An 11,766-nucleotide genomic window follows, 5' to 3' on the forward strand; every position below is an offset into this window, starting at 1 on the left:
TTGTTTTATGATATGTAAAAATGTTTTCCAAAATGTAAATTTGTCTCAAGCTTCGTAAAAGGGTTTCAGATTTTGTAATGTTGGTTTGCACCTCTCGGCCACCGTATTATACAATGCATACTGGGTTCCAAATACAGTGCCCTCCACAATTATTGGCACCCCTAGTGAATATGAGCAAAACAGGCTATGAAAAAATATGTCTTTGCTGTTTATCCTCTTGGTCTTTAACACAATATTCACAAAAATCTTACCTTTTCATTGAAGTAAAATTATTGAAAGAAAAAAAACTGAGGTCAACGTTTGTAGACTCGGCTTCAGCTCATCCCACAGATTTTTCTATGGGGTTTAGGTCGAGGGACTGTGATGGCCATGGCAAAACCTTTATTCTGCGGTCGGTGAACCATTTTTGTGTTGATTTTGAGGTGTGCTTCGGATCATTGTCCTGCTGGAAGGTCCAACCACGGCCCATTTTAAGCTTACTGGAGGGGGCTGTTAGGTTTTCATATAATATCTGCTGGTATTTGATGGAGTCCATGATACCATGTATCCTAACAAGATGTCCAGGGCCTTTTGTAAGAAAAACAGCCCCACAACATCAAAGATCCGCCACCATACTTCACATTGGGTATGAGGTGCTTTTCTGTATGGCTATCTTTCTGTCTACTCCAAACCCACCTTTAATGTTTGTTGCCAAAAAGCTTTATTTTGGTATCTTCTGACCATATAAGTCGGTCCCATTGAAAGTCTGACTTACATTTGGCAAACTGTAGGTGCTTTAGTTTGTTGTTGATTGACAGCAGAGGCTTTTTTCTGGCAACCCTCCAAAACAACTTGTGGTGATGTAGGTGGCGTCTGATGGTAGTTTTGGAGACTTTCTGACCCCAAGACTCAACTAACCTCTACAATTCTCCAGCTGTGATCCTTGAAGATTATTTTGCCAGTCGAACCATCCTCCTCACGGTGCGTGGGGTCAATGTACAGACACATCCTCTTCCAGGCTGATTCTTAACATCTCCTGTCGCTTTAAACTTCTTAATTATGTCCATGATGGTGGAAATGGGTATTTTCAACTGTTTAGAGATTTTCTTGTGTCCATTTCTTGATTTGTGTAGCTCAACAACTTTTCGTCGCACATCGTCACTGTGTTCTTGGGTCTTTCCCATAGTGATGAATGACTAATGGAATTTGGCCTGTGTCACCTCATATTTGTACGCCAGTGGAACAGGAAGTCATGGTTGACCTCATCAAGAGTTCCTTATCAAACAGGTGAACTTAAAAATGTAAAACATGACTGGAAATATACTTCAGTTAGATTTTAATTACAAGATTGTTGAAGGGGTGACAATAATTGTGACACACATGTTTTGGGGAAAAATATTTATTTAATGTCAACTGTTTTTTTTTCTTTCAATAATTTTACTTCAATGAAAAGGTAAGATTTTTGTGAATATTTTGAGTGAAAGACCAAGAGGATAAACAGCAAAGACATATGTTTGTATAGCCTGTTTTGCTCATATTCACTAGGGGTGCCAATAATTGTGGAGGGCACTGTATGGGCTATAATAGGTAAATTGTACGACCCTGATTCTTGAGAATGTACGTATTTCTGTCAATTATTTGTGAATTCCTTTACAGTAAGTAACTCCATTAACATAAAAAAAACTTTCAAAGAAATCAAAACCTATACAAAACTTCTGGTTTCGTTTCTTCAGTAGGAATTAAATCTTTCCCACACTTCCCATTTCTCCATTTTGGTCACGCCCACTTAATCTCGTTCTGTCCAATCAGCGGAAACAAACAGACACACTTTCAAGCACAGCGAAACATCAGGACTATTCGAGAGGTCTTGCAGCGTCGAGGGAAGAGGGACATCTGGACGAGATAGTAAATCGGTTTGAAAATAATCTCTATAGCACTCCAGCCAAATTAAACCACCATTATATTCTTCAGCCATGATAGTGGACGGCTGTGGACAAATGTGCAAATGCATTCTCATCCTTTTCTCTGCACTTTTTGCGGTAAGTTACCATACACATTGCTCGAAAAATGTTGCTATCGATTAACTATGAGTCATGATTGATTGGAATAGCCAGAGTTTCTCAAAGTGTGGGGCGCGCCCCACAGGTGGGTCGCAGAGACGTGACAGATGGGGCGCGATTTTCCCATAGACTATAACGATCATGCACCCCCATCGCACTAAACAACCACACTCAAACAAATACATATTGTATTGTTAGCCTATTAGGTATTGTATTGTTATTAATTAGCCTGTTGTTAACCTTTCCTGCTAGTCGTAGTCGGAGATTACAGGGGAGATTTTTGTTTACTGGTCCAGAGCCGAAGTGTCTAAACTCCGGGGATATCTCCCTTTCCCTTCTGTCTGCGGTTGATGAGCAAATTAATGCCAACTTGATTTTGCCCTAGGATTTATTCTCCACACTGGTTGACCAGAGTTCAACGTTACAGCAACAGAATTTTGCTCTGGTCGCTACATCTGATCTATCCGTGTGCATCGCCGTTCTCTCTCGCTCGCTCGCTCGCCCTCTCTCTCTCTCCCCCTCGCTCTACCACACTCACCCTGTAGGCTACGTGTTGCTCCATTATAAATTATACATTATAGGAGCTGCACCATTATACAACACTGTATTAACATTAGATGGGGGACCGGGATGAAAATGTGAACTGGAAACATAGTGCGAACATTTTGATTGACGTCGGCGTATTAATTGCAGCGGGACAATGAAAAAAACTTTTACCGGAGCATGAAAGTGTAGTGGGTAAAAGGCTAATATTGACGTTATGGATACATTTGTGACACGAAATACAAAGGTTGGCAATTCAGTACCAGTGGCGAAAAAGACAGCTGATCTACCTAAAAGAACATTGAAAATTTCAATAGATTTGACAGTTGTACATATAAGTCATTTAGCAGACGCTTTTATCCAAAGCCACGTGCAAGGGAGATATTAAGATGGGCCTACCATTGATAACACAATTGCATAGTAGGCCCTTTTTCTTTATTTTTGGAACTCAGCCCATTTGAGGCAAGGATTGACACCATTGCATTTTTATTTTCTCTTTCTGAACTGATGTTATTTGTTATTAATTTTCTATATTTTTGAACTGATGTTATTTGTTATTGATTAACATTTAGAACGTATCGTTATTTCAATACATTTGACGATTTTAAGCCTGGTCTACCATTTTATTGGAGCGATGAGGGACAGGTGGGGCTTGAAAAGGCCCCCTTGTTCAAAGTGGGGAATAACAGAAAAAGTTTGAGAACCACTGGAATAGCCTAACGTTACACTAAAGCGCATTGCATATGTTTAGGGGGAACAATAAGTTGGTCCCAGCAAAAAATAAACCTCGTCAACGTTCCGCCAATCCATTAGTTTCGTTTCTGGTAGCGTCCACACTTCGACTCCATGGACGCCTCTAGTGGCTTTATTAAACGGTCTAGCCCACACGACACTTCACTTAATACCTTTACATTCAATAATATGGCAAATACGAGAGATGAATAATTAAATTACTATGTCTTTATACTTCCTGTCGAACGTGTTCTCCGGCAGGGAATGTATTTAGGTGAGGCGGCGCACTGAAATTGTATAGGCTACCATTCAGAGCAGCCCAAATGGTAGTGTAACCCACGATAGACTTTTGATTAAAAAAAACTGAAATTTGTATTTTCATTGTGTCAACTGCACGTTACATCCCCTCCCTTTTTTCACAATTATCCATCCTTGCCATCAGAATTAAAGGGGCCAGATATTTGCTGTTCTTTTTCATGTGTTTTTGTGCGTTTATGCATTTAACCTGTCACTCTATTTTTCTATCATATGTTTGTATTTTCTGTCCTCTCTAGATTGTGGGATTTGCAATGGTTGTTTTGGGCCTTTTGCTCAGACTCAGCTCAGGGACACAAGGGCTCTTCGACATCGATTTGGAAACACAAGAGTTTGTCATTTGTAGGTTTGCTACTAGTTAATCTAATTCAATTATGTCAAACGCTATTAACTGTAAGTGAAGTCTCAAGAAATAATGTGTGTATGGCAGGACACATTTATCAGTTTTAGGTTGTTTTTTTGTGCTTTTTTTCTGAAGGTTTGTTTCCTAATCTACCTCTTTCTAACTTCCCCTCATTGTAACACACAGTTGTGGGAGTGTTGCTCGTGCTGGGTACCATGATGCTGATCGTGTCCATTTGTGGGTTCCATGGAGCTTGCAGTGAGAACATCAGTTGTTCCTTAACAATTGTAAGTAAACAAATAGGGACTGGCAACAGTGGCGTAACATAGTTACGACGGGCCCAGGTGTAGGCTATTATGACGGGCCCTAGTCAGTGGCTTAAGGCAGTGGCCAAACATTTTACAGTCCCGTACCCCTTCAGACCTTTAATCTCCAGCTACGTACCCCCAAGACCCACGGGCCCAGGTGCAACCACACCTGCTGCACCCCCTATAGTTACGCCCCTGACTGGCAACTGGCAGATTTCGTAATGGAGTTTTCTGTCAGATGCAAACAATGGTTAAACCTGGAACATCTCTGTGATTTGTAAAAGGTACACAGTGCTTTTGTATGTCTGAATTCAGCATATCTGACTGGTTTTCATAGCAGCTGAATCGTAATCTTCAGTAAGAAGCACTATCTATAGGCTACTGGCTGTACAGTGATCTACAAGATGTGATGCAACTCTGCTCAATCCTGGTCACATTTGCATTTGTAATCTGAGGTCCATGCGAGATGGCTATGGAATTGTCCATCACATTTTGCTGTTCTTTGGCTGTGTGGGGTCCTCAGTTCTTCTGTCTGCATTCCTAACTGCTCTCAGCAGGGGACTAGCAGGCCCTTGCTGTCGTTAATTATCCAATCCCACCTGTGTTCAAAGGCTTTGATAGGGGTGTCAGTCTCAGGGAACAAGAACTCTTTCGTGGTCATGAATCTTAAAATAAAAGCACAGTTTAATCTCTTTCCTGTTATCCAAAGGAATAAAGCCTCTGGCTTTGAATACTTTGATTTGAATACTTTTGCATTATTTAAATACACATGTAAATACATTAAAAGGTCTGTGAAGACACGATTGTCCTAAAAATGTGTTTGAATGAGTAACTCATTGTTTGATATTGTATAACTTGTTTTCATTGAAATGTTTTCTTGTAGTTTGCCATTCTGTTGGTCATCATGGCAGGTGTGGAGATCGGAGTTGGAGTGCTGGCCTTTATGCAAAGCCAGGAGGTGAGACGGGGAAGAGGAGTTCAGGAGGGGAACAAGCATTTAAAATGATGGCTAGATAAGAAAAAAAACCTCCCATGACCTGCTTTAATCAAATTGATGGCACTCCTTTTAATTTCAAAGCCATTTCCCCCCAGTTTCATGATGTCCTTTATTTTGCAACACCTTCTTTCTCTGTTAAACTTATGATAAGATAGTTCTTTAGATGAAAATACATTATTCATAATAATTATTATTATTATAACTATAAAAACCAATAATAACAGTAACATATAATAATAATAACAACTATCGATGACAAATTGAAGATGGTCACAAGCAGTGGCCTGGGCTGAGCAAAGCTACACAACAGTAATTGGGATAATGTTATCTCTCAATGGAATGATTTATTCTTAGATTTCCTGTCAAACGGCTTTGTCCTTCAACAGGATACAACTAGGTGAAGCTGTGCAATGATATCGCATAACTCGTCAAAAGCATCTTTGGAACAAATTTGAAGCGATAATGAAATTATCCCCTCCTAAGGTCCCACATTCAGTCAGTAGAAGCAGGGTTGGAAAGGTTACTTTTGATTATAGTTACCGTGTTAAAAAAGTAATGTAACTATTTATATTACTGCATCAAAGTAATGCAACCTATTACATTTGATTACTTTCAAATACTTTTCAGACGAGAGGCGGTGAGAGCACAAAATTTGGATGTAATCACCAACATTTAGATTTTCTCAGTAATTGAATCACATTTATTTTGTAATTTAATTACGTAACTCTGTAAATGAACAAGGTGTATGTACCTTCTTGCAAGAAGTGGCGCTTCATAGTTCAATCTGATCTGAAACAGAAGTTCAGTCTGGGGCAGAATGCCTCTATACATTTCACTCAGTCACTGCTTGAAATAATGCGAACCTTGACATTCAGTCTGTAGGCGACTAAATATCACTTCTTGTACTGCTGAAAGTGAGAAATTGAGTTATTCCTTTAGTCCTTAAAATTACGACAGCAAAAAAAAAATTTCAAGCCCATGTAGTGGTCCTGTTGCAGATTTTTATAGTTAATAGCCAGTGTGATCAGTGGGGAGAACAGGTGTGTTTATTGGCCTTTCACGTGATCGCATACCATCAAAATTTGAAGATACTATATAAACTAGAACTACAAAAATGGTACAAACTTGCATAATGCTGCTTTAACGGTTCGATTGTCTCCAGGTGTCACAGCGGCTGGCCAACCTGTATGCCTCCCTTTACGCACAGTATGTCAACAAACAAGACCCCAGCCTTGGAGCCACTCTCAAAATCATTCATGAAGCGGTAAAGAACCGGAACATGCAAAAAACCCTCTGAAACTTTCTCAACTGAACCCTGCTATCAATTATTCATCATTTTGAATATAGGCAATCAATTAAATGTCAAATACCTCTAATCTGCCTTTCAGTGTTCAGTCATGTGTCATTTTGTTATTGTTTGTAATTCACATCTTCTCTCCTGTGTTTAGTTTGGTTGTTGTGGGGTTGGAGGGGGAGTGGAGCTGTTTGTACGAGACACATGTCCTAAGATAGGCATTTTGGAGACCTTCACTCGATCCGTGAGTACAGCTGTCATCACAAAACAATCACTATGGCATTGCAATGTAGCTGGGTGTTAGTTAGCTGGGTGGCGAGTTTGATGATCACTCATGGTTACCTTCTCACTCTGTCTACACCTCTTCTCCCTCGATCCTTTAAAATGTCCCCTCCAACTTTCAATCTTCCAAACCTGACTCCTTCTGTACCCCTGAAACACTTCCCTACCCCTCAAAAAAACTTTCAAATGCAGAACTGTCCCAGTGTGATCCTGAACCTCTTCCAAGACAAAGCTCCTCTTGTCATGGGCTTCTTCCTGGCCACAGCAGCTCTGATGGTAAGAAATGGGGTTGTCCAAGTCACGTGGGCTTTTGGGTTGAGCTAGAATTAAAGGGATACTTTCATTGGCAACCTAGGCATACTGTGTCTGAAAAAGCAGGTCAGCAAGTTGAAATTATATTACTTAAGAGCTGGGTGCAGTGTAAGTGTATGATAGTTTAAACATATACATTATTTATCATGATCATCTCAGTACTTCTTCATTACTGTAGTGTGGCAATAAGCCTGCACCCACTGTCACTGTGCCAATGGCAGAGGAAGCTTAATGCTCAAATGACACTCCTCTACAGAAGTAGAGTAGAACTTTCCACTCAGTTTCTTCTTTTATTCCCTGTCCTCCAATGCAGTTGCCTTTGCTTGACGTGTTCTCCATAATCAGAGAATCTTCGGGGTGCTGTACCAAGAGTTAATATTTTCCCCTCTGCTGCTCTCACGCGCCTCTTCCTGGCCCTTTCTTCCTTCTCACCATCAGATCACAGCCCTGGTCTGCTCCATCATCCTATTCAAAGCCATCAAGCAGAATCGCCAGGCGTTTCCTGTTACTAACAGCGCCCCCTTCAGGTTCTGAGAGGGCAGGACTCCCCAAAAGCTGTTGGAGCCTGGAGGTTATGTCTTATCCCTCACTTTATCATTTCATCATTTGTACATAATGGAAGAATAGCTTTATCACATCTTACTAGGGTAAAGAATAAGATTAGAGTGTCCATATCCTTGTCTTTTTAATTTTTTTGCTTCATTAGAAAAGGGAACATTTTTAGGTTTTTTATTTAACCATACAAGGCTGCTAATTTTGGGCTGACCTAAAACCATGTTGAATTATTTCAATATATTAATATGTCGTATTTTTAAGATGTCTTAGATGACACATATCTTGTTATGCTCTTGTTATCTTGTTTTTATACAAAAGGTCAGTTTTCTTAAATGCTACATGCAGGCTCTGTGCTCAAATACTGTATCAAGTGGGATCTAATTCATTTTCATATTGCCTTGTATCACTATCGCAACGACCCGTATTAACGCCCGGGACCTATAAACGCCCTCACGCGGGTAAACGTTACTTAATATTGATTTCTGTATCAACCAGGATAACGGATTTTAAACACCATACGCTCCTACCCAAAAGGGGTATTTAACTTGTATGTGTGCAAAAAATTGCAGTTGTACAGCGTTATTTAGTGTACTAGACAGCGATTTATTTCTGTGTGTACAAACCCTCATGGAACCAACTGAACGAATTCGATTTTGCGACGAGAATTTGTGAGGGTCATAGAGCTTTCCATAGACATATATACAGAAAGGGTGTTTATGGGTTCCACCTCCTGTATCAGCTGAATTTGCGTGTCGGTCTACACAACGGAAAAAAACTGAAAACACGTTTCAGTTGAAATCCAAACAAGTTACCAGTCCTAATCTAGACACCCACCGCTACTGAAATATGTAAGATTGATTGATTAAATATTTTTCGATCTATAAATGTTTTTAACTGTTTGTCACTTTTTTAATAGCTGGGGCGTTAATAGGTATCTTTACGCTATATGTGCTATCTGTTATGGGCTAAATCTAGCATAGTACTTCTTTAAGTGCATTCCCTTGATCTGCTGTTACTGTTAAGATTTGTACCATTGTGTTAAACTGAGCACTGTTTTTTTTTTTAAATCGTTCTTTGTGGTTTTTGCTGGTGGGTATTATATAAAATGATATATTGATAATATTTACAAGCAGCATCATGGCATTTTTGTTGTGTACTCTCAAGACAATAAAATATGGTGTCTTGTGCATCTCATGTAGGGGAAGGGATTGAGGTAGGCCTTTAAAGTCACAGTGGTGATATTAGGTGGTTTCACTGGTGCAGGCATGCATAGAGGGAACTTGTCCTTCCTCATTTTCTTCCCTTGTTCCTTAGTTCCTCCTATTTGAGGAAACATGGAGGGATTCAGGGATGAAATCTAAGAACGAGAAATTAGATATTGTCATTCAAAAATGAACTAAAAATATCAACAGAATGTGAAGAATGTGTTAATGAGGTAACATTAATGTTCATAAGAAAGAAGTTTCACCTAAACAATTCGATTAAATTGAAGTAAAAGTGGGATTTAGGCTTAAATTTCCCACTTCTATTTCCTTTACTCCTACCTTTTTAATATCTTTTTTTAAGGGAGCTTGGTGAGGTGTTGATCACTGAGTTAAAACTGGTAGGCTAAGGTCTATGGGGGTGCTTCATGAAAAGAAATACTATTGTAAGGCATTTAGAAGTGGTTTAAATTGTATTAAGGGTTATGTCCGTGGCTAATATCTTAAAGATGTAGTCATGTAGGGCAAGTTTTGTGACTAATACTGACTGCAGTCCAACAAAGAGGTTGATGTAAATGTTTATGTAAAAGCTTTATGCTTTTATCTTTGATTTACTTGAACCACTTATCCGTGTGTTCATTCAGTTTATCTGCTGAATCTATCTTTATGCATCTCAAAGGTTCATAGGTCATCTAGTTAGGGACCATGCACCAAACATGTTTAAGATAAATATTTATTAAACTCAGGAGGTTGTGTTTCATTCATGTATGGATGTATGTCGTTTTTTAGTATGATGAAAGTATTATTCTGGCTGAACATATAGATATCAACAAACATATGCCTGATTTTTTTATGTCAAGTTGAGAGCGGCAAGCTACATAGCTGAACTGTGGAGATGATTGATTGATCCACTCATTTTGTCACCCCAAAAAATTATCAATATCAACATGGACTAGCCTTGGACTAGTATCTTAAACATGGGGTAAATTTCTTAATGGATACTAAAAGACTTTTCAGTGTACGTTTTTGTTGTACTTAAACAGAACATCTAGCTGATTTTCTTTTCTTTTCATTCCACCATATGTTGACCTGTGATGATATTTGATTACATTTGTCTGCTGCTGGGTAAGTACATCTTCACACCTGTACAGTACTTTACACTGCTTTCTCACTGTACTCTGTATCTGTACAGTGCCCTGCATAAGTATTCACCCCCTTGGATGTTTTACCCTTTTATTCCTTATTAAATCAATCATGGTCGATATAAGTTGGCTTTTTTTACCCTAAAAAATACAAAAAAGCCCTCTTTAATGTCAAAGTGAAAACAGATTTCTACACAGTAATGTCAATTAAATAAAAATATGTAAAATAAGTGATTGCATAAGTATTCACCCCCTTTAAAGTGACTGACCTAATTCAACAGAGGTCCAGCCAATTGGTGCTAGTAGTCTCACAATTAGTGAAATGGGGATCAATGTGCAGTGAATGTGTCTCAAGTGATTGTAATATAACGACACCTGTGTCTGGAAGGTCCATTCACTGGTCAGTATTCAGTAATCAGTATTCCTGGCTACCGTTACATCATGAAGACAAAAGAACACTCCGAGCAACTCAGAGAAAAGGTTATTGAAAAGTATAAGTCAGGCGAAGGACACAAAAAAATGTCCAAGGCACTAAACATCCCCTGGAATTCTGTTAAATCCATCATCAAAAAATGGAAGGAATATGGCACATGTGTAAATCTGCCTAGAGCAGGCCGTCCTCACAAACTGAGTGACCATGCAAGAAGGAGACTAGTGAGAGAGGCCACCAAGACACCTATGACTACTCTGAAGGAGTTACAAGCTTCAGCAGCTGAGATGGGAGAGACTCGCCAAAAGGCGTGTGGGAGACTCCATGGTCAAGTGAAAGAAGGTTCTGTGGACTGATGAGACCAAAGTGGAGCTTTTTTTTAACAGTGGCTCTCTTCCATAAAGCTTTGATTGGTGAAGAACCCTGACTTATACTTTTCAATAAACTTTTCTCTGAGTTGCTTGGAGTGTTCTTTGGTCTTCATGGTGTAACGGTAGCCAGGAATACTGAATACTGAATACTGATTACCAGTGAATGGACCTTCCAGACACAGGTGTTGTTATACTACAATCACCTGAGACACATTCACTGCACACTGATCCGCATTTCACTAAGTGTGAGACTACTAGCACCAATTGGCTGGACCTCTGTTGAATTAGGTCAGTCACTTTAAAGGGGGTGAATACTTGTGTAATCACTTATTTTTCATTACGTAGTTTTATTTAATTGACATTACTGTGTAGAAATACGTTTTCACTTTGACATTAAAGGCTTTTTTGTGATTTTTTTTGTCAAAAAAGCCAACTTATATTGACCATGATTGATTTATAAAAGCAATAAAAGGGTAAAACATCCAAGAGGGTGAATACTTATGCAAGGCACTGTATCTCATAGAAGGATGCTCAGTGACTAGCTGAACAATTTGGGGTGTATCCCACAAAAGCAGGATCATTAAGACATCTGGGTAACTGCCCAGTCTAAAACTCATATCTGCTCTGAAACTAAAAGGGAAAGTCTTGTGATGGCTTTCATTTCATCTTCATGAGTGAAATGAGCCAATAATGCCCAATGATTTCTGACTGATGCATTCTCAGGTTCTGCCTCAAGATGGCCCTCTTTGCACGTTAGAACCTTTTCATTTGTAAACTGTGGTGTTGAATCTGACACAGTGACACACAGTGTAAGCCTAGTAATCTTTTAAACTACTTCAATATTGTTTAGGCATTTCTACACACTTTCACAATTTGTGACTTGATCTAAACATGTGGTTTT

The 11,766-nt window shown here is 39.2% G+C and overlaps 1 protein-coding gene across 1 annotated transcript; it reads left to right on the forward strand.

The window, feature by feature from the left end:
- The first annotated feature begins 1,451 nt into the window (after positions 1-1,451).
- Positions 1,452-8,303, forward strand: LOC116221490 (CD9 antigen-like). Its single transcript, XM_031572155.2, has 8 exons — positions 1,452-2,018; positions 3,869-3,971; positions 4,159-4,259; positions 5,164-5,238; positions 6,440-6,541; positions 6,726-6,815; positions 7,046-7,129; positions 7,604-8,303. The coding sequence occupies exons 1-8, from the start codon at positions 1,953-1,955 to the stop codon at positions 7,697-7,699; spliced, it is 717 nt and encodes a 238-aa protein (XP_031428015.1). The 5' UTR covers positions 1,452-1,952; the 3' UTR covers positions 7,700-8,303.
- The last annotated feature ends 3,463 nt before the right edge of the window (positions 8,304-11,766 follow it).

This window comes from Clupea harengus, chromosome 1 (assembly GCF_900700415.2).
Source record: "Clupea harengus chromosome 1, Ch_v2.0.2, whole genome shotgun sequence".
Classification (NCBI taxonomy): Eukaryota; Metazoa; Chordata; class Actinopteri; order Clupeiformes; family Clupeidae; genus Clupea; species Clupea harengus.

Coding starts and splice junctions, on each gene's coding strand:
- LOC116221490 (XM_031572155.2), top strand. CDS start 1,953: ATGATAGTGGACGGCTGTGGACAAATGTGCAAATGCATTCTCATCCTT. Junction 3,972..4,158: donor AACACAAGAGTTTGTCATTT/GTAGGTTTGCTA, acceptor TGTAACACACAG/TTGTGGGAGTGTTGCTCGTG. Junction 6,816..7,045: donor TGGAGACCTTCACTCGATCC/GTGAGTACAGCT, acceptor TTTCAAATGCAG/AACTGTCCCAGTGTGATCCT.